This window comes from Lycium ferocissimum, chromosome 2 (genome assembly GCF_029784015.1).
Source record: "Lycium ferocissimum isolate CSIRO_LF1 chromosome 2, AGI_CSIRO_Lferr_CH_V1, whole genome shotgun sequence".
Classification (NCBI taxonomy): domain Eukaryota; kingdom Viridiplantae; phylum Streptophyta; class Magnoliopsida; order Solanales; family Solanaceae; genus Lycium; species Lycium ferocissimum.
The window spans coordinates 36,234,086-36,257,608 of NC_081343.1; the positions used below are offsets into that span (position 1 = coordinate 36,234,086).

Genomic DNA, 23,523 nt, shown 5'->3' on the forward strand with positions numbered 1-23,523 from the left:
TAAATCTCGTTTGCAACTACTTTTAACACAGGTTCCATTTATAAATCCTAGTTTTCCTTTACCTCTTAGGGAAAGATTCATGGATCTACTCCATAAAATGTAGTTTTTTAGACCTGTAAGTTTAGTTGGAATCAGTATCAAACCTGGTACATTCGAAGCTTGCAAGTAAAGTGAATGATGATGATCAATCATAATGCTAATTGTTTCCACTCCCATTTTCTTTGTTTCAAGCTTTCAATTATCTTCTCCAATGGAGTTTTGATTTTTTTGTAGATAGATCCAGTGATCACTGCTCTGATACCATGTGAATTTATCAAATAAAAACCATGATCGAAGCCACAAGCTCGATCATGGAGGTTAGAAGTTGAGAGGAAACAAAGTAGAGAGTAGAAATTGTATGGACTTGAATTGATTGACTTGCATTTGAGTGTAGGAAATGAGATATTTGTAGACTACATTGGCCTAATCATTACACTCAAAACTAACAAACAAACTCATCATCACAACAGCAACTAACTCTTGACAAGCGATACACGCTGAAATACCAAATACCAAATACACGCTCGTGTATACACTCAGTTTTGACAATTTCAAAGTAAGAACAAATGTGCTTCCAAACTCATGTACAATGAGGTGCTTTTGACACTCGTGTGAACCAAGGATTACCATGAAGGAAGAGACGAATTAGATGGAAATCCATACATAATAGCCAAGAAGGCAAACACCTAGCTGAATTATGATTAAGCAGCATCAAAATAAAATGTACATAAACCATTGAGCTTTACAAGAAGCTGTTCTTCATCTTTAACCCCCAAAATTAGAAACAAAAAGATGCAAGTATTACACAGGAAAAAGAAGAAGTCAAATGTAGATGATATGCATACAAGCTTCTTCACCAATATCCTCAGTCACTAAAAATTTCTTCAGTCGTCATCCTCCTCTTCCTCGTCAACCTTGGACCAATACTTGTCATATTCCTCTTCTTCCACAGATCCAGCAGCCACTGGCTTGTTATAAAGATCCATGTTCTTTTAATATTCGGTCTTCCTTTTCTCTGCCTCTGTTATGTAAGGAGCTTTGTCAACATCTGACAACTGTTTCCACTTGGCTCGACCAGCTTTACTGACTGCAAAGACATATTTGGCTTTTGGTTTATCCTTCATGAACTGCTTCCTAAACTCTTCCATGAAAAGGACGAAAGCTCTTGCAGGCCTCTTAGGTTTGTCAGGATCATTGGCAGGGCTCTGTGCTCGCTTAACAAAGGAAGCAGGCCTCCGTTCTCGCTAACGGAGAAAGCAATTGCAGGCCTCCGTTCTCGCATAACGAAAGTACTTGCAGGCCTCTTAAGTTTGTCAGGATCCTTGACATACTTTATTAGCCTGCTTTGTCCCTTGGCTCTCTTCTTCAAGCTGAGCATGTTATCAGCTTCAGCACCGGATTTAACTCCTTTAAAAAATGAAACTTTTTTAGGGTTGAGAAAATGAACGACAGAGAGAAAAACAAAGAGATATGGCCTAGCTTCATTGTGGCACCATAAGGTGCGTGTATGTGGGCTGAAAGGGAAGGGATACGAAGGGCTTTGGGAAGGGACTCAAAGAATAAATCATACTTGGTCAAGATGATACCCTACCTAGGCTAATATAGTGTTTAAGTTAGTAACAAACAACAAACTTAATACAAGTACAAAATTAGGATTTAACCTCAGTTAGCCGGTATGATCTATTTATGCATCATTTGTTTTCATTATGGTCTGTCATTGATTCTCATGCATCTATAAAAAACTGAAAATAAATAAAATATACAAGGTGTATAAAGAGAGAGTACATGTCACCTGAAAATGAATAGCCTGGATTTTCCCCATCTTTGGAGCCACTAGATGGGTCGACACTTTCTTCTTCAGAATTTGATGGTTCTTTTGGCTCCATTTTTAATTTGTTGGATTTTCTTGAAGGTCCAGTGTCCTCTTCCTCTTCCGAGCTATTGCTGAGTTCCTCGAAAAGTTGCCTCCCACGAAGGTTTCTATAACATTTTTGAGTGTAGGGCAGGACTTGGAAAGTTGATCTACCGATGAGAAAGAAGAGCAAGATATCTCCCAGCTCCAGTTTGTGATACACCACAAACTGTGACCAGTCTCCCTCACAAATGAAAAAATTGGACCTCTCTCGCACTATCTTTGCTTCCCATAACATCTCTACACCGGTTTTCAGTAAGCAGGTCTTGGCCAACATCTTCTTGTGTTCGTTGATAAAAGCAGGGGGCATTAGCTAACAAATGGAAGTCTCAAGTTCAGCAAAACTTAGTTGGAACAAGATTTAGACCTCAAAACAGAAAAGCAAAAATGAAGAATAAAGAGAAACTAGAGAACTTACTGTTTTATCCATAAAACCTTCTTTAAATAAAAGCGTACAAAAATATGGATGCTTGTCGGGATCCAGTAGCAGCTTGGCGGAATCCACTAGCATGTTTAGAATTGAAATGTAGTAAGAAAAAGCTGTTATACAATGTTGCTATTTGAGAATGAAGATGCAACAGATTTATGTCACAGGAAATGGTAGAAGAACCTGCTGGTGAAATCTTATGTTGGTTCATTAGGACTTGATACAAGTAACAACAACAATTAGGACTTAACTCCAATTAGTTGATATGATCTATATGCATCATTTGTTTTTAATGTGGTCCATCGTCGATTCTCATGGAACTTTTAATAAAACTATATCAGACAAAATTTCCAGTAGTGTGCAACTTCCAGAAAAATACCAATTATATGTAAAAGCATACCACAAATGACATCTAAAAGGATAGCCTTAACGTCCAGATTAACCGGGCAATGTTAAAAGAAACGCTGTTGTTTCATTTAACACTCGAATTTCTTGAATGAGACTTTAGGGGTTCAGCAACATTTCAGTAGCCCAGTGAAAAGTCAATTTTGACTTCGTTATGTCGCACATTTTGTCGTCGCCTTGGCTGAATCAAATTAATTAAGGTATTTTTCTATCTAATCTTCTTATATAGTTGAACACGCGGAAGCGACTAATAACCTGATAACTCCAATAATCCAATTGTAAAATCAATTGGGACCAGTAATAATCCAATGGCAGAAAAAAAAGTATCTTCTAAAACATTTTCACCCAAGAAAAATGACTTGTTTGAAAAACCATTGCTCTCCTAAATTTGATTTGCTGCACTTGAGCCGAGGGTCTTCCAGAAACAACCTCTCTACCTCACAAGGTAGGGGTAAGGTCTGCGTACATTCTACCCTCCCCATAACCCACTTATGGGATTACGCTGGGTATTATGTTGTTGTAGTTGTAATCACTAGAAGTGCTACTAATAATAACCATCCAGATGAAAGGGCTGCATAACCCAATATCATCATACTTGCATGCATTATTAACCACTCGGATTGAAGAGCAGGTACCAATTGAGTATGTGTGTTTCACAAGTTTTCAAGTTTATGTTGTTCTCCCCTTTAATAAGTCTCATTCAACAAATTCCACTTACTCGAAATTGTTTGCGCATTGCTTTTTTCCTCACAAATGACTTCGCCCTTCAAATAAAAATTCGATCACTATATTCTGTAAGATTTTGAACAGCCAAAATGCAAGGCATTTGTTATCTTTATTCAAGTAAAACTACTATGCAAGTCTCATTTATAGTCTACGTTACCATATCGCTGGAACTTTGTACCAAAAGTGCATATTTTTGTAAAAACCTCATTCTCATGCATCTACAGCTAAACTGAGAATAATCAAATATACCAAATACATAACGACATAAATGTTACCTGAATGTAAACAGGATAGATTTACCCCATATTTGGAGCCACTGGATGGGTCAACACTTTCTTCTTCAGGATTTGATGGTCCTTTTGGCTCCGTTTTAACTTTGCCAGATTTTCTTGAAGGTCTAATATTTTTCTCTTCCTCTTCCTCTTCGGAGCTGAGTTCCTCTAAAAGTTGCCTCCCACGAATGTTTGTACAACATTTCTGAGTGTAGGGCAAGACTTGGAAAGTCGATTTATCAACGAGATAGAAGAGCAAGAGACAACCTAGCTCCAGTTTGTGATACACCACAAACTGTGACCAATCTCCCTCACAAATGAAGAAATTGGAATTCTCTCTCACTATCTTTGCTTCCCACGGCATCCCAGTAATATCCGTTTTCAGTAAGCACGCCTTGGCCAACATCTTCTTGTGTTCTTTGATAAACACAGGCGGAATTAGCTAACAAATCAAATTGTCAAGTTTAGCAAAACTCAGTTGGATGAAGATTTAAATATTGTATTCTTACTTTAAACACAATGTTTGTTTTGATTGTTACTCAAATTTTATTGTATCATATCGTTAAATCCATGCTAATTCACGATGAAAAGTCCTATATTTTATAAAAACCGATTTGGTGTGATCGCGTCGTTACCTTACTTTTTTTTTTTCTCATTTTACATTTGCTTTAACAACAACATACCCAGTACAATCCCACAAGTAGCGTCTGGGAAGGGTTAGAATGTATGCAGACCATACCTTTAGAGGTAGAGAGACTGATTATTTTGCATTTACTTACTATTTAATAATCATATTTTATCATTTATACTATCTTTTTTATGATTATTTACCCCGTACCCCACTTTTCTTTGTAATATTATAGATTTATCCTTTAAATTAATGATGTGTTAAGATAGAAAATAATACAATCTATCAAAACGTTTATTCATTAAAACAATACGGTAAAATATCACACAACACAATACGATACATTATGAAACGACAGTAACAACCATCCAAAGTTGGAAGAAGATTTAAACCTAAACACCAAAAAAAAAAAAAAAAGAATAAGGAGAAGCTAAAAGAAAAACGTACTATTTTGTCCATAAAACCTTCTTTAAATAGAAGCTTGCAAAAGGATGGATGCTTGTTGGGATCAAGTAGCAGCTTGTCGGGGTCCACTAGCATTTTGAGAATTAAAATGATACTTGAAAAAAACAGGGAGAAGGGGGAGGAAAATATGGCTTCCTACAAGATGTTGGTGTTATGTTGGTTTCATTGTTATTAATTGTGGTTTCACAAATGGAACAAAAGCTTAATACCATTTGCACATTAGTTAAAAGGGTTGTAAAGAAATTGTGCACTGCTGGAGATGATGAGGTGTCAAAAGTTGAACAGCCATGGAAGATGGCGAAGGCTCCGAGGAGACTATAGCAGAATTACTTTACTTTATTACTTTACTTTACTTTATATAACTTTACTACTTTATGGAATGGAAGTTTAGGGAGTGAACAGGCAGGAATAGGAGTATAAAAGAAAATATAAATGTTTGCTAAGCACAATTTTATCCTTTAAACTCAATTAGAAGGTTCCACTTTTTTCCATTGAATTCCTCAAGTGTCCAAAAATCTCTTCTTTTTTTTTTTTTCCTGCATATAGTTCTAACCCAAAAATATAATAGTACTATTTAGAGCCCGTTTGGCTTAGCAAGTTGTTGAAAACAGCTTATAAGCTTTTTTAGTTTTTTGACTGTTTGGTTAGCCAATTTATAAGTCATTTTGTGCTTAAAATAAGCCTAAAAAAATAAGTTGAGATAGCCCAACTTATTTTTTTTTACTTATAAGTTGTTTTCAGCTTATAAACTACTTTTTTTAAGCTAAGCCAAACGGACCCTTAATTCCCAAAACCCAGAAATTCCATTGAAAATCTTCCTCACGTGTTCAAGTTTCTCCTCTGTTTTCCTAGAATTTCATCTCATTCTATAAGTGGTTTTTTGGTAACTTTCTCCGTACATTCTTTAAATTTCTCTAGTGTTTCTACTGATTGAGATGATAAAAAAATCCTCTTTTTTTTGTTGGGTATTTTATTCCACTACTTTTGATGAGTATATGATAGGTTTTCTGACTTTTATTTTCCTCTCATTCTATAAGTATATGATAGGTTTTCTGGTGGTTTGGTAGTTTATTGTAGAATTATGTATGGCTATTATGCTGATTTTCAGCAATTTGGGATTCATAGCAATTTTAGTTTTCTTCCAATTTTACAATTTTAGTTTTCTTCAAAATTTTACAATTTTATGAAGAAAAAAAAAAAGAAAAAAAAAGGGCAACACCAGTTTAAGAAAGGATTTTTCCTTTGTTCAAGATTTTTCTGAATATGTTGATATTAAAACTTTCCTTGCTTTTGTTAAATGGCACTCATTTTAAATTCAATATGTTAGTTTGATGTCATTAGCTTATACTCCAACATTTTTAAAAAAAAAAACTAATTTAACTGATTGTGATAAGAAAATCTCTGTTTTCTTCGTTGGGTATATTATTCCACTACTTGTTATTTTTTATGGGTATATGATAGATTTCCTGATGGTTTGGTAATTTATTATAGTATTTTGTACTTGTGTGTTCCTAATTTGGCTAGGTTTACTCATGGATGTTTGAAAATTGGTTTTTCCCCTCTTATTTTGCTTGCCGTTTCCCCCGGGATTCTATTTGCTTATTATACACCCCTAATTGTTGATATTTGCTTCATGTTACTATGTTAGGACTGAAGAAAATCGAAATAAGCACTTCAAATTTTAGCATAGAATGTAGCTTACAAGAACTAAGTGCAGAAAATCTCTAAATTAAGAATTAAAAAGATAGAAAACAAACAAATTAAACTAACAGAAAGCTAGAAACAAACAGCCCTAAGGCTCACCACCAATTGTGATGCAACCCACTTCAACATACAAACTGGCAGTAAATGTTGGTTATTTTCTGACGGATATGGTTCTAATTTTAGCCCGTATTTATTTGTTATTTAATCGTGTTCTCTTTTTCAATTTTCTGATTGATAGTAGTGCTATTTCATGGCAGTTGAGTTTTATGTGTTCATATGAAGTTGAAGATCTATTTCTTGATAGGGAAGCCTTAAGTTTGAAGTTCATGAATTGTGCATCTCTCTAGAATAATGAAGTTTTGATTTTCATAGTGGAGATTAATTTTATGGGTTAGTAAAACTATTACTGTCGAAAATCAATTCATCATACTCAAGCCTTTTATAAATTTTACGTATATACATGTTGTCCACAATTATGTACATATAATATAAGTTTTAACTTTTTGATATTACAACGGGTTTATAACACCATACAACATAATTTTAAAAACAATGGAAACAAACATGATTTCATAAAAAACAATACAATAATGAACCACGGGAAACAACCATCCAAACAGGGGGTTAGTTAATTTGGGACAGAGGAGGTAGTTGGGTTACTTAAATAACTGAATGTTTGTTAAATGACTACTAGGTATTGGGGTGTATTACTAGTGATTCATAAATGAATTACCTGTTCATTTGAGAATGTGACTAGTTTGATTGTCAAATTTGACAAGTCATTATAGGTTAGTTAATTTGGGACAGATGAGGTAGTTGAGATAATGACTACTTGGTAATGGATTGTATTTGTAGTGATTCCTGAATGAGTTACTTGTTCATTTGAAAATGTGGAACTTTTCATTTGTTGTGCAGTTTTTGTGATCCTGGATCAGTTGGTTCGCATAACAAATAAATATAAGAAGGTGAGGAAAGAAGATAGTAATAACTAATCGTTGGTGGAAGTTGCCAGAGATACTTGCTAGATCACATAAACTCTTAGGACTAATTTACTTGATGGAAATAGATAATTAGTTCATAACTATGTTCTAGATGAAATGATGGATAAAAAAAAAAATTGGTAGATGAAAAGATAAGTACATATTCAGAATAAGGTTCTGGAGTGATATTAAAATCCTTTTTAAGTCGAAGTTGGATAGCTAAAGATGTAGTAGTATATATAGATGTAAGATACCTGCAATATTTCTGAAAGTTTTCTTTTTTTTTTTCCTACACAGGAATTCTTACCTTATGGCACTAAATCAGTTGCTTTTTTTTTTTTCTAACCTTCTGGAGTGATCTGAAAGTTTCCTTTTTTGTGGTCCTGGATCAGTTGGTTCGCATAACAAATAAATATAAGAAGGTGAGGAAAGAAAATAGTAATAACTAATCGCTGGTGGAAGTTGCCAGAGATTCTTGCTAGATCACATAAACTCTTAGGACTAATTTACTTGATGGAAATAGATAATTAGTTCATAACTATGTTCTAGATGAAATGATGGATACAAAAAAAAAAAAAAAAAAAAAAATTGGTAGATGAAAGGCAAAAGCGCTTGGGACCCCCCTGAACTTTTTTATACGATCACACACGCTAAACATGCGGAGGCTTAAACCCCCCCCCCCCCCCCTCCCCCGAACTTGCAACTTTATGCGTTGCGTCCCCCTTAAGTGTCCACATAGCACAGAAAGTGGCTTCAAACGTCCAATGGCGCGTGAGGGGGTTATTTTTTGTCCACATCAGACCTCCCAACGGTTAAAAACTTAAAATAACCGTTTTCCTTTAATATTTTCCTTCCCCAACGTCTCTCTCTCTCTCTCTCTCTCTCTCTCTCTCTTTTCTTCCAATTTATACACCATAACCCCTTCTCCTCCACCATATATTAGAAATTTCAAGAATTCCTCCATTAAATTTCTTTTCTTTGCCATCAATTTTCTTCCTTTCCATTAATCTTTGAACCCATGATTTATAATACTAGGCTTGTTTGTGCATGTGGGTGTCCTCCAGTCACAAGAATTTCATAGTCGGATGACAATCCCGGACGTAGATTTCTCGGATGTACGCATTATGGGGTATGTAATATTCATACTTTTTAATCTGATTTGTATTAGTTAAATTTCTTAACATTGATTATGTTGTTTTTTATACAAATGCGGTCCTATTTCGAACTCCTTGTAAGTATTTCAAGTGGTATGATCCGGAGTTTCCAATTCAAGCAAATATTGTGATTTCGGGGTTGTTGAAGAAGACTAACAAGCAACAACAACAACTGAAGTGGAGAAGGACATTGAAGATAGTCTTGTGCTTAAGTTTGATATGTAATGTGATAATGTACTTTATCCTAATTTCCCGCTGATTTAAGACTAAGTATGTCGGATGTAGTTAGTTTAAGCTTGACTTAGATGGAAGGGGGCGCATTTTGGCTGACTTAAAGGAACATTTTGTGTAAATTTTGGTTAAGTTAGACGACGGGGATATATTTGACGGATGTGAGTGTATGTTTTTGCTGATTAAAGCAATATATGTGCTGCTTCTAACATGTCTTGAATCAGTTGGTATTTTATCCGAGAATTACTACCAATAACAGTACATTAACATTGTATTTCACAAAGAATTCAAACTGTAAAACACACACATTTACACGTTGGCTACTACATAAATAGATGCATTCCATAGCAGCACCAAAGTGCCTAATTGTTTCATGAACATAACAACACCAAAGTGCTTAATTGTTTCAACCAAAAACAGCTACATACACAACCACTTACAACAACAAAATTCACAACAACATAAAAAACACATAAGTTTAAGTTTTGTTCAACAACAACCACAAAACACCTAAAATACCATTAGTCGAAGTCTAAGTAACATTCACTAGCCACACATGAACTAAGAAGCTTTCTTTGCAGGAGATTTTCCCTTAGCTTTTGCCTTTGTATTTGCACTCTTAGAGGGAACTTTGTCCTTAGCAGCTTTTGAGGGTGACTTAGCCTTGGCTTGTGCCCTTTTTTGAATCCCAACAGCTTTTGATCTAGTTTGAATGCGATGCACAGCACTTTGGACTCGAAGTTCTCTTTGAGTTACAGCTTGTTTGCCTTTCCACTTCAGTCCTTTGGTTGGTTGATAACCAATATCACCAGTCACATGTGCAGAACTCCTCACACCAGTATTGACCCTCCTTTTGCTTGGCAAACCTTGCTGCAACATAAAGAATACTTGGTTATTTTTTGGGCTCACTTCTCAAAACACAATGCTAACAATTTAAGAAGACGACACTTACATTAATTGCAGTATATCCAGTTCCAGAAACAAATACACCTTGTCCCACAACCCTTGGCCTCTTGTAACCACTTCTTGCACTGTTCCTCTACCTCTAGTGCCGACTTGTTCCTTCGCCTCTCTACTAGTACTTCTTTCATATTAACCTCTACCTCTCTTAGTTCCATTAGAGATCACATTGTGAGGGTAAAGACACTAGAATAGTACAAATTAGATTAAGCAATGTAAGCAAGTATACTAAGCAATTTAAGCAATAAGAAATAGTAAGCAATGTAAGCAAGTATACCTGTGGTGTGGTTCTTGATTTTGTCTTAGCCATAGGATTATTTGGACAACCCCTTTTGTTATGATTGGCTCCTTTACAGATTGAACAAGTCATTGTTATCCCATACTTTGGCAACTTCCCTGATTTTCTCACTTCTCCAATCTCTTTTTTTCTGTTCTTAGTTGGTCTATCAGGCATCTTTCTCACTTTAGGTGACTCAACAATTGGATTGATCGTCCGGCCACATTTTCATGTTTAGAAGCCCATTTGAATGAAGTTAGAATAAGCCTTCAAATATTTGTCTTTTTTCTGTACTTGAAATTGCTTGTGATGCATCCATATTCAAATGGTTCATAGCTGCAATAGCATGAGCACATGGGATCCCCTTCAATTCCCATGATCTGCAGCTACACTTTTGTTGACCCAAATTCACAGTATGCCTATATGACCCTTCTAGCAATTCAAACCCTTCATCACCATTCCAATCAATGTTGCATTGCATTGATCTCTCTACATTGACATTGAACACCATCATTGCCATTGGAGATACATCCTCCGTCCAATTTTCTTTCAAAGAAATGTTCTTGACTTAGGAATCGTTCATCACCTTAATTCGATTTCTTCCAACATTGAAACAATAGTCTTGTGCCTTGGTCCCAAGATCCATGCATTGAAACTTTCTGCCATGTTATTATCCACATGTCACATTTGGAGAAAGTTTGGAAGTATGCTTTGCACCATCTCTCTTTGTTGTACTTGATAAGATCATCCACAATACCTTTACCCAACCTAGCTAGACCATCAAGCTTATACTTAAAATTTGCTTCAAATGTTGCTCTAGCACAAGCCCAGAATTTCTTCCTTCTCTCTATGCCTCTCCAGTTTTGTGACCAATTTACTAAGATATGTCTAGCACACATCCTGTGCTCACATTCAGGTAATATTTCTTCAGCAGCAGCTATAAGTCCTTGTAGTTTCAAAACAAAGCATAATACTGTTATTAGAGTTAGTTTAAAATAAAAACAAGAAAGAAATATTTGATTGTTTTGAGTTACCTTTGTCACTGAGAATAGCAAGCTGGGAACCTCCTCCTAAGTTCAAATCCTCTCTCAAAATCATTAAGAACCATCTCCAAGTATCCTTGTTCTCAACACCAACTACTGCCCATGCTATTGGAAACATTTGATTGTTTCCATCCTTAGCAACAACTACCAGCAACTGACCTTTACAAATCCCTTGTTCTCTAAGTTCTTTAACACTTTCAAAAACCAAACCACACTGCCAAATTACAACCTCACAAGTTGGATCATAGACCACTCTATTTTTTTTTCTTCTCCTTAACTCCCCTCCTTCAAGTTCATCATCAGAAACAGGACATAATTCGTCATCAGATTCAAAACTTTCACAATCAAAACTATCATAATATGGCTCATCTCTTGTCAGTTTACCATTAAAGTTTTTCTTACCTTTATCAATATCATCATACCCTTCATCCACTCCAACTTCACCTAGAAAACCTTTTGGATTTTCCTTTTTCTTGTTCCTTCTATTTTTCTCTGTTAAACTTCCTCAGATCTTACTTCACAATCCTCAACTCCTCATGTACATCTGACCCATAATCAACAAACTGGTCAGACTCAGAATCATCATCATTGTTTACATTCTGTTCATCTTCAGCTGGTGCATCTTCTTCTAGAAAAGTAGGTGCATCTTTCTTCGGACAATTGGTGCGACCTCTTCTTCTTCGAATGTCCAATCTATTGAAGAATAACTATCGCAACCCCTTCATTAGCAACCCTTTCAATACGTGGAATAGTAGAAAAAGAAGGATTTAACCCTAGATCTTCGAGAACCACCGGTGGAACAAAAAGGGAATCAGATTCCCTGTTGCCAGCCACAGGTGCATTAAAAGACTCATCTACTTAACTTAAATTTCCACCTACACTTGTAACTTGACTACTTTGCCCTCCAGTGGGACCCACATCCTCCATAACTGAGGCATCACACACATAAATGTCTATTGTGTCCCCATTATGTAAGAAGAGTGCGATGTCATAAATGTCCCTGTCTTTTTGCAATTCAACCAAATCACCCCCTTGAGATGGAACTGCATATGTTTTCCCTAACTTAGTTACTCCAAATGACTTACAATAATCTACTATTTCAGGAATAGACATGTGATCTTCATCAACATTGAACACATGTTCAGTTTTACCCCCAATGTAGATTGGCCCTACCTCACTAACCAACATACCCCCAACTTTGAACCTTAAGTTAAGATACTTAGAAGCCATATGTCAACTTATCAACAATGAATAATAACTAGAAAATTAAGACATAAACATACAAATAAACAACTAGTTTACAGACAAGCATCAAATGTTCAATTAGACACAAACATACAACTATGCATCAATTATTTACAAAAAACCCCAATTTTTAACAATACTAAACATAATCTAATAATTAAGACTTTACAGAAATGCCCTAATTTTTGGAAGAAATTACAAGAAAACCCTAACAGCCATGCATGCACAAAATTGAAAATTTCAACACAATACAATCAATTTATAAGAACACAAACTCATTATCATCATAGTCTTACCACAAATCAAAACCCTAATCGGAACACTAGATGAAACCCACGACTGAACCCTAGTCGGAATAATAAATAAAAACCCTACAAAGAAACAAGCTTAAACACGATGAAAACAAACACAAAACACATTTTAACAGTGGATAATCACTTACCTTGTAAGAATTTCAGCAAAAATATTGAAAATCGAAGCAACAATTGAAGCAACAAGAAGAATCGATCTAATCACTAAGAAGATCACAAAATAACCTAAAATAGACCGGAATCACTTAGAAATTGCTCACTTACAAGTAAACCCTAACTCTAATTTTGTTACACCCCGTATCTAAGAACTAAGGTTAGACTCATATCATTAGAGTTTTAGTGGAAAAATTAAAGGTTTGAATGTTTTGCGAAAATGGTTGATAGGCCTACTTCGGGCAGTGATAACTCTTTGATTAGTTGGGAATTTGGGAAAGTACCCTCAATGAAAGTTGTAGTACATAAAAATAGATTTCTAACAATATAAGGACCAGGCCAATCAGAGATCGGAGCAAGGAGATATGATCGTCTCAATATGGCTAATAGTAAGGCGTTTAAAAGTCTATAGAATCGGCTAAGTTTTTTGATACGTCTGCCTTCCAGTCAAATTTCGTGAAAATCTGTTGGGAATTTGAGGAAACTTAAAACATGAAAGTTGTAGCCCTTTGAAATAGCTTTCCAACAGTATATTATGGGCCTTGAACAGAGCTATGTACAAGAAGTTATGCCTATTTTACCGAACACTGTGCAGAACCGATACATGTCGCGCGTGTGGGCGCGTGCGGGCGCGTGCGATGGCTCCGCATCGCGGGCCGATCGCTCAATCTGAGTATTTAGCTGCAGAATGTCGCGCGATGCCCGTGCATCGCGGACCCATCGCGCAAAAGGTCGGGTTTCGGGTCAAAAGTTGGATTTCGCGTTTTAAGTTATATTTAAGCTTGGGGTTTATTTCTCTAACATCCCTAGTCATGAAAAATCACCCTAAAGTCGAGGAACAAGTCCCAAGCCTCAAGAACCCTCCAAGGTAAGTTTTATCATGATTCTAGATTGAATTCAAGTCCCTAATCCCTTTCTAACTCGAGTAAACCCTTCTAATCCATGAGTTGTGATTGGAACATTATTGTTGGATGTGGAAACCCTAGAACCCAAATTCAAGAGGATTGAACGTCAAAAAGGTAATGCTTCTACACTCTAATCATTCATAATAGTGAATTGATGAGTTCTTGGGAGAATAGTAAATGGGTTTAGTAAAGAGAATTACACGAACTATAGTAGCGGTTTGGATTGTTGACTTGAGATTGTTATAATCATATGGGTGATGGAGAATGATGTTAATTACACCTAATTGAGATTGTAGAATCAGCTAGAAGTAATAGAATGGGGATTGGGTGAAGAAAACACCATTAATGAAGGTTGTGGAGCTTCATGCCCACTAAGTGTTTGATAAAATGCTTAGATGACCAAAGCATGAATATTATTGCTAATATAGAATCCCTTTGACTTGTATTGATATAGATCAAAGTTGAAAGGGTGGACGAACATTGTATTACGCTCAAAGGCTGGAATTAAGGTATGTGAGGCTAACTATCTACGTTAGGGAATGTTCATGATTCTCCCTACGCCTCATTCTTCATACTTGTCAGTAATTTGACTCGTAATATAGTTTAGCCCTAGTTTCATGATATGATATAGAATCGTTATCTTCTAGTGGTTGCACTTACGAATTTGTTCATGGTTGTCAATTTGAATATCATGAACTCAAAGACGTAATCTTTATAGACTTATGTATTGTTACCACATGAGTCTCGCCTAGAAATTCAAGATGCTCGAAAACGGTCGTTGTTTTCAATTCGATCAAAGCATGTCTATTTCGGTTCAAAGATTGTTCATTGTTATTATGGTCTCGGTCCTTATTAATTAACCATAATTAAACATATGTGATTTTGCCCAAGAGCACAAGACAAAGCGCTTTGTGTGTATACGTATACATGGCCAAGGCCATTGATCGACGCACTACTAGGCCGAGGCCATAGCGTGCATTTATTATCGGGTCGAGGCCCCACATATACAAACACGGATAATACGGATGATTCAAATACGGATCGGGGAGTATTCATATCTCTACTTCCTTGCTATTACAAATGATAGCGATTACGATTATCGGTTTCGATTTATTTTATTTTTCGGTTGCTTTACATACCAAGACAATTCAAATGTGTCGATGTCTCTTTTTTTATTTCTTGGGGGCCTCGCATCGCGATACAAAGTTGACGACTCGCCTATTTAGAGTGCACGTATCGGCCCATCGGTGAGCCCCAAATTCCTTCGGGGCGTTGTCACCTATCTAGTTATTTCGGCTTTATATACGGCCTATTATTTAGTATTCTTAGAGGCTTCATAGACACGGTTCGGACGATCGATATTTATTATGTTAGCCTTGTTGGCGATTATTCGATTGTTTTTGTTTAAGCCATGTTGGCTACGTTCGATATTTCGATTGTCTAAGTATTTCCGCATTATGATTTCGGTTAGACCTTTAGTATATCGCATGTGTTTAGTTGTTTCCACATTGGGCTATGTTTTAATGTCACATGTTGATTCAGCCAGCCAGTTGGTTCGCTCGGTCACATGCAGTCAGGCACCGAGTGCCGTGTTACGTCTAGGCCCAGGTTCGGGGCGTGACAAATTTTTTGGGGGAAAACATATGTGGGAGACAAACCATTGGTGAGCGATAAAAATTTTGACTGATAAAGAGGTTTAAATGCCAATGTTTAATTTAAAGTTAAAATAAATGGGTAACTTAGGTCGGGTTGTAATTATCTACGTGGATATCTATGTGGACAACCACATCAGCATTTTTTACACCGTGTACAGCGTGTGTTTACACGGCTGAGGGGTGTGGACATTAAGGGGTGTGGACACTTAAAGTTGCAAGTTCAGGGGGGTTTTTAAGCCTCCGCATAGTTTAGGTGTGCACTGTATAAAAAGTTACGAGTTCAAGGGGGTCCCAAGCGCTTTTGCCTAGATGAAAAGATAAGTACATATTCAGAATAAGGTTCTGGAGTGATATTAGAATCCTTTTTAAGTCGAAGTTGGATAGTTAAATATGTAGTAGTCTATATAGATGTAAGATACCTGCAATATTTCTGAAAGTTTCCTTTTTTCCTACACAGGACTTCTTACCTTATGACATGAAAAACAAGAACTCTATTTGGTATAGACATGCGATATTAATTATTGGTACAACTTTTCTTGACAGTACTATTATAAAGTTATACAGTTGGCAGACACATGGCACCAAGATTAAACATCTATCAAATAACAACCGACACGCCAGATTGGACTTCCAAAGTTCAAATCGTGAGCGAGAAAGTCCTGAGAAGAAAATCAGATTCCAAAATTTAATTTTGTAAGATGAAGAGGTAATGTTATCTATATCATTATCATTTAATTTGCTTTATATGAAAGTATAATTTGCTTTATATGGAAGCATAATTTTTGTGCATCTGAGACACATACTGAACTCTACAAGAGCAGCAAATTAGGGCCATTGTGTATGGTAATGATATTGAGCATTATGCAGAGAAGCTTCAAATCTCGGAGACACATCTGATTTCCACCACAAGAGTTCGAGTTTCGCCACTTTATACAGCAAACTAATACACAAGTTTTATTGGGTACTTGGCAAAGAAAATATAGTTGAACATGTCAAGCCAACTGACGAGCATGAGATCAACTAAGCTGAATATCTCAACTTTTGACCGCATGGCTCATATGACTCCTCATTCTTCTGTAGAAGTTGGTATACCACTCATACCAATTACTAGCATGCTCGATTATATATGCTTATACATGTACGCACTCATTATATTCCCTTATATCTTACTAGCAGACAAACTAGGAGTCGTTCTATGTTATGGCCCTTCAAAATATGCAGGTCGCAATCAAAACGGGTGCCGAGAGATTATTGTTGTTGACAATCAGTAAGTACAACATTCATTTCAGATTATATGCCTTTATTTTCCTTTGGAAGCATATGTATATCCTTACGATAGATGCTCAAAAAATTAGTATTATATTCCCCGCACTCTCAGGAAAAAAAAATAGTTTCTACTCACTTTATGGGAGGACTTCGGAGAAATTGAAGGAACTGTGCTCCAAGCAAAAATGGGAAAGGATGAAGAGTTCCTTGTAATCCTTGGAAGGAGTATAGGAATATCTTCTTATCAGGGTATGCACATATTAAAATATTTTACTTACATATTTTTATTTAATACAACATTACACATACATTGTGTCATACAGGTTTATTACTGCAAACTAGATTCAACTCAACAATACACATAAATCCTGCTTACCCACAGGCGTTGGAGCTCATCAACTAGTACTAACTTTTCAGCTTTACTTTTTAACTTGCCCTTGAACAACATATTGAATACTTTATTTGGTGTGACATTAGGGCAAAAACAAACAAACACATGCTTTCGAGTTATGCGTCAACTAGCTTCTCTGCGTCATCAACGTCTCTCGCAGTAACTCTTGGACATAATCATAGAAAAGGGGAAGGAGGATTTGTGAGAATCTATCTTTTGGTATTTTGTGTCCTATCTCAAGAAAAGACCACAACAAAACATATATTTCTTACCTTTAAAATTAAACATTCATCCATTCTACTGTCCATTGTGTCCTATCTCAAGAAAAGACCACAACAAAACATATATTTCTTACCTTTAAAATTAAAACATATACTCAAGTATTCATCCACTGTACTGTCCAAGCTTGAATTTTTAACTTAATCCACATTTGCATTTTGACGTTTGGCTTTTTTGGTTTCAACATAAAAATTTAACAGAAGGCTGCATATCTACTTATGTGTGAATGTGCAACATTGAGGCTACCAAAAAAAGCTAAATAACCTGCATATCATTTTCGTTACTTCATCCTTCTTAGTTCCCAATGATCAGTCCTCCCTACCGAGCAAAGACGTTGATGACACAGAGAAGCTGACTGATGCATAACTTGAAAGCATGTGTTTGTTTGTTTTGGCCCTATTGTCACACCAAATAAAGTATTCAATATGTTGTTCAAGGGCAAATTAAAAAGTAAAGCTGAAAAGTTAGCTCCAACGCCTGTGGGTAAGCAAGATTTATGTGTATTGTTGAGTTGAATCTAGTTTGCAGCGATAAACCTGTATGACACAATGTATGTTTAATGTTATTTCAATTCAGTATTTTATGTATAATAGTTGTTAATAATGACAATCAAATTACTATTATTTACAAACATAGAATTTCATAATTGAAATACTGCTAATATATTAATTTCTTCACTGTGTTGACATGAAAAAAATTATGTAATTTTTGAAAATCTAAATTTTAATTTTAAAATATTAAGTTGATCCAATTAGTCAAAGATTAAGTTGGATTAGTCAATTTAGTTCTAGAAAAATCCACATAAATTGAGTGGAATAGAGTAACAATTTGCAAACAGTCAGATACTACATCGAATAACGACAAACAACAACTTAAAGATGAACGTACTCACCTTAATTGTGATATGCTTTTTAGGTGACGGTGACTTTTGCTCAATATGGAGGACTATCAAACATAGACTGAGGGATGTAGATGATCTGAAGAGAAATAGATAGTGAGAAAACAAGACCATTTTAGAATCTCTCACTAACCTTTCTTCCCATATAAAATAAAGGCTTTGTGCAAGTAACTACTCTGTCAAAACAAACAAAATCAGCCTGTTAAGATATTCTTGATTTTCTGGAACTTGAATGAGCTTGATTACACCTACAAGTACATTTATTGTCTTTGTTCCCGGTGACGTATCAGGTTCTTCAAGTTCTTGTATTTTCTCATCTTCTTCTGTTGCATTTTTGTGCTTCATCTTGTATATGTATTACTCATGCATCATATTTTTCTGTTTGATTTTTTAGCTTCATTCTGCTTTGTTTATTTTGACAGAGCACAGGCCATTAATTTATTTTAACAGGGATTTTGTGAGATCTCCTTTTCACTATATATGGCGATATTGACATTCAATGTCTGTTGTTGTGACTTGCGAGGATTGTGGTTTTGTTTTTTTCTTTTTTTATTATTATTGATTTCTTCTGAATATTTTGTTATATTTATTTTCTCTCTTACTCCCCCCCATGGGTAATCTCTTTTTTTTTTTTGTTTGGGATGTTTATTTGTCTTGCTTGTTGCATCTTAGTGGTGTTGGTCAAAAGCAAAAAAGAAAAAGCTTCACATAAGCATTAAGCATCAATGTTGTAAATTTACATGGCTTTTGTTGCACATTTTTGGCTGTGAGAAAAAGACAAATCTTTTTGTGGTCTAAATCTTATCTGTTCTAGTTTTTGACAGTGGAACGATTTCTCTGTCTCATAAATTGGTTTTCTTTGTTAACTTTTATTCTCATACAGTTGATAAAGGAATATAAGAAAAGGACAGATTAAGGAAAAAATAATGATCCTAGGTCACTAATACATTGGTTCATGTGAGTTGTTCTGTTTGTTCTCACTAGCTTTGATTACTCAACTGTTTTGGCTTGTTGAAAAAAATGTCATCTTTCATAGTTGGAATAGGAAATGCTACTTCATGTTAGAAAATAGATATATATATATATATATATATATAATTGATGAAGAAATGGCTTGGACACATGGATAAATCGACTTTCCTCAAAAAGGTATTGCCCGTATACATATTGGGAAAATACAAGCAATTCCTTTCAGAATACAACGAAGCCTCTGTTATACTTGCAGACTTTTTCTTTGCCACTTCATGAAGGAAGCCTTATTTATAGAGTTAGAAAAGTGACTATTGTGGATAGTCATTACTTTTCATGAATAGACATGTCCATTAAAATGTAGTTTTTAAATAAAATCTGAAAATACCAAGGCTTTTAATATAGAAAGTCTTCAAACTCCTTTTGTCTTCTGTTGTGGACAATCCCACTTCATACATGTTACAAACTATCTAACACTTCAGCCTGCAGTTTTATTCTTTACTGTTTTAGCTTCATCTTGTAGTATGATTTACATGGCTTACTCGCAGAGATCATATTTTTGAGCTTCATGTTTAGGATCTGCTTTGTTTATTTTGACAGAGCATAGGCCATCCGTTTATTTGCTTGCCTCCTCCTTCCATTCTCAAAATGGAAGTCGATCCCGACAAGCACCCATCTTTTCGCATGCATCTATTTAAAGAAGGTTTTATGGAAAATATAGTAAGTTTTTCTTTTAGTTAATGATTGTGTTCTTGCTTCCTTTTTCTTTTCTTTTTGGTTTTGTTGAGGTCCAAATCTGAGTTTTGCTAATCTGATTTGTCAGCTTATGCCATCTCATTTTGTGAAAAAACACAAGAAGATGTTGGCTAAGACCTGCATACTGAAAACTGATGTAGCTGGAATTTCATGGAAAGTAAAAATAGAGAGAGAAAAGCCCAATTACTTCATATGTGAAGGAGACTGGCCACAGTTTGTGGTGCATCACCAACTGAAGCATGGGGACGTTTTGCTCTTTTTCCTCATTGAGAAATCAACTTTCCATGTCCTGCTCTACTCCCAGAAGCAACGTGGAAACCTTGGTGGGAGGCAACTTTTTGAGGAACTCAGTTCTTCCTCTGAAGAGGAAGGGCAAGATGAGGAGGAGAAAGAGGATGAGAACATCGAAGTTTCAAGAAAATTGAAGAAAGTCAAAATGAAGCGAGGAGAATCATCTGGTAAGTCAAAATGGAGCCAAGAGCCAATAGATATATCAGATTTTGAGGAAGAATGCGTTAATCCATCCCGTAGCTCCAAAGATGGGGGAAATCCAGGCTTTTCACGACCAGGTAACGTAGATCTCTTTGTACATTTGGTATATTTAAGTGTTTCAGTTTATCTGTGGATGCATAAGATCGATGAGACACAATGAAATAGAAATTAATGATACATATTAGATCATACTAACTAATTGGGATTAACTCCTAATTGCTCTAGTGCTTGTATTAAGTCTGCTAGTTCAGTATAACTTGTTCAAAGACTCTTTTAGCCTAGTTAAAGACTTGTATATCATAATGGATACGCATATAAACACTTTTTGTTGCTCCATATCGTTCATTTTCTCAACCATGGAGGTTTCATCATGATAGAAGTTAAATCCGATGCCAAAGCTGATAACATGCTCGGCTTGAAGAAGAAAGCTCCCAAGACTAAAGAAGCGAAGAAGGTGGCCAATGATCCTGACAAACCAAAGAGGCCTACAAGTGCTTTCTACGTTAAGCGAGGACGGAGGTCTGCCAAGTATCCTGACAAACCCAAGAGGCCTGCAGGTGCTTTCTTTTTTTTCTTGAAGGAGTTCAGGAAGCAGTTCAAGAAGGAGAATCCAAAAAATAAATCTGTGGCCACTGTCGGTATAGCTGGTGGAAACAAGTGGAAACAGTTGTCAAATGCTGAAAAAGCTCCTTATGTGGCAGAGGCAAAGAAAAGGATGGCGGAATATCATAAGAACAAGGATACTTATTATAACAAGCGAGTAGCTGCTGGATCTTCTGAAGAAGAGGAATCTTACAAGTCAATGTCCGAGGTTGATGCGGAAGAGGAAGGGGAAGGGGAGGAGGAGGTAGAAAAAGAGGAAGAGAACAATGAGGCTTCTAGAAAATTGAAGAAAGTCAAAATGGAGCCAAGAGAATCATCAGGTAACTGTATCTGTACATCGATATATTTATGCACTTGGTTCCTTGCAATAACGTTGATGAACGCACTTGGTTTCTTTTTGTTGCGTTTTGGCATCGTATTTATATGCAAGTTTGGTAAGAAATTAAAACATCACAGTTAAAGGCTTCGATTGTGATTTTAAAAACATAATGCAGTTTATATTCAGATTTTTGGTATGAAGTAAGTATGCCTCTGGCAACTAATTAAAAGGCTTGCTAAAAGTATAAGGTCACCTTAAAATTAAGTTTTGCTTAAAAGGACTTAACAGTCTAGAATAGACATATTCATGTGCTTCATAATTCATAAGACACTCAGTTATGCCTCGTGGAGTAATCATTTCAGAATTGGAGTATGAGTAGATCATTTGCATTAGGAATAAAGACAATTACCAAGGGCTGGCTTGTGGAGTCTCACAGTATTGTCTATGTAATTCTGATGCTGCTTCTCGTTGGAACTGAGAAGTGACAAATGAAAGTTTTTCTGTTTCTGTAAAAAGTAACAAAGTTCGATCCGGTGTTTGCATTAACTGATGAAAAGCTTTTCATGAAAAATCAGTTTTTGTTACTTAGAATATCATCTCGATATTCTTTAATTTCTGTCTTTGTAGAGATTTGATATGATTGAAGAGAGTAAGACATGTTTACCCAGGAAAGTTGTATAGTAGTTTATTGGCATCTTTCATATTAGAAATAAGAAGTGATAGATATTAGTGATTGGTATAGAGTTAATTTTACCCCGAATATCATATTTTCTTGAAAGCCCATTGTACACGGACGAACGAGCCGGATGAGTCATATTGTTACATGATAATTTTGTATTAACGCAATGATCTTAATTTTCGGTGTGAAGCACGCTGTGAAGGCTGCAAAATGCACAATCACAATCCAATATGTTTTATGATAGGCACAAGGACGTAATGGACAAAGAGAAGTCTATAGCATATAAAAGAGCAATAGCAAATTTCAAGTCTAAGAATCCGTTCTTTATATCTTTTATGCATCCTTCCTATATCTCCAAATCGGGCTTTCTGGTAAGCTATATACGTTAATCGTCAGTGTATGCATATACTTTACAATACTCTGTTCTTTATTTAAAAACTCAATTTATTGAGTCCATTTCATTTGCAGTGCATAAAGTTGGCATTTGCTAGGGAATATATCCCGGAAAACTGCAGCAACATAGTGCTTCGTGTTCCAGGAAGGGGATCTTGGCCTGTCAAATACTATCTGGCAACTGGACAAGCTAAATTTTGGACTGGCTGGACGGAGTTCGTGCTGGACAATCAGTTAAAAATAGGTGATGTTTGTGTATTTGAAGTGTTGAGGGCACTCAGCTCTCTATAGATGTCACTATATTTCGTGCAGCTGACAACTGATGGGCCTGATTGTTATTAGTTTTCGTTACTGAAAGATAGTTTAGAACAAAGTTAGTATTATGAAGAAAATCTTGAAGGAAGGCTTCTAAAATTAGCTCGATGTGAAATTAAACGAGCTATTATATTCTATAGTTCAGTCTTTGTCTTTCTGACAAATTTTCATTTATATTTTCTAATGCATATTTTGTTGGTTTTGAATCTTAAGTGTCATTCAAATCGAAGAAAAATTGAAAAAGCAAAATAGTGCTTCGTGTTCCAAAAAAGGATCTTGGCCTGTCAAATACTATTTGGGAAAATAGCACTCCCATCCTTAAAGTTTTCAAACTGGCTGGACGGAAATTATCCTCTGGAAAATAGTTAAAAATTATTTTTAATTTGCCCATCATTTAAAGGCACTCAGCTCTCTGTAGATCCTTATTCCCCCAATATGTAGGTTTGAAGTTTGAGGGAATTGGGAGAATAAGGGAGATTTATGAGTTATTATTTAGTTCATTAAACTGAAAGATAGTTTAAAAAATAAGTCGGATTATTTTGGGGGATAATCTTGAAGGAAGGTATATTTGAAAACTTTAATGTGAAATTAAGAGGAGCTATTTTTACCCAAAATAGTTCAGGATATTTTTGCCTTTTTCCAACAAGGGGTATTTTTGACCCTTTTCCCTA

General features: G+C 35.6%; 2 protein-coding genes across 7 annotated transcripts; one reads left to right on the forward strand and one right to left on the reverse strand.

Moving 5' to 3' along the window:
- Nucleotides 1–675: 675 nt before the first annotated feature.
- LOC132035840 (putative B3 domain-containing protein Os04g0347400) lies at nucleotides 676–5,229 on the reverse strand. The gene is made up of 5 exons (XM_059425985.1): nucleotides 4,857–5,229; nucleotides 3,785–4,223; nucleotides 2,370–2,455; nucleotides 1,832–2,264; nucleotides 676–1,446 (listed from the first exon to the last, which is right to left on the reverse strand). The coding sequence occupies exons 1-5, from the start codon at nucleotides 4,947–4,949 to the stop codon at nucleotides 1,160–1,162; spliced, it is 1,338 nt and encodes a 445-aa protein (XP_059281968.1). The 5' UTR covers nucleotides 4,950–5,229; the 3' UTR covers nucleotides 676–1,159.
- Nucleotides 5,230–5,591: 362 nt separating this feature from the next.
- Nucleotides 5,592–23,079, forward strand: LOC132035807 (high mobility group B protein 13-like). 6 transcript variants are annotated; one of them, XM_059425958.1, is made up of 8 exons: nucleotides 5,592–5,757; nucleotides 16,036–16,198; nucleotides 16,360–17,007; nucleotides 18,344–18,616; nucleotides 19,896–20,015; nucleotides 20,119–20,620; nucleotides 20,921–21,466; nucleotides 22,613–23,079. In XM_059425958.1, exons 5-8 carry the CDS (start codon nucleotides 19,944–19,946, stop codon nucleotides 22,633–22,635), a joined length of 1,143 nt encoding a protein of 380 aa, XP_059281941.1. In that variant the 5' UTR covers nucleotides 5,592–5,757; nucleotides 16,036–16,198; nucleotides 16,360–17,007; nucleotides 18,344–18,616; nucleotides 19,896–19,943; the 3' UTR covers nucleotides 22,636–23,079. The 6 variants fall into 6 exon arrangements, 5 of the variants coding, with proteins under 5 accessions (XP_059281941.1, XP_059281932.1, XP_059281927.1 ...); XR_009409447.1 differs by lacking the exon at nucleotides 5,592–5,757 and adding an exon at nucleotides 22,389–22,515 and having other exon boundaries at nucleotides 15,805–16,198; XM_059425949.1 differs by lacking the exon at nucleotides 5,592–5,757 and having other exon boundaries at nucleotides 15,805–16,198; nucleotides 16,360–16,578; nucleotides 16,666–17,007.
- Nucleotides 23,080–23,523: the final 444 nt, after the last annotated feature.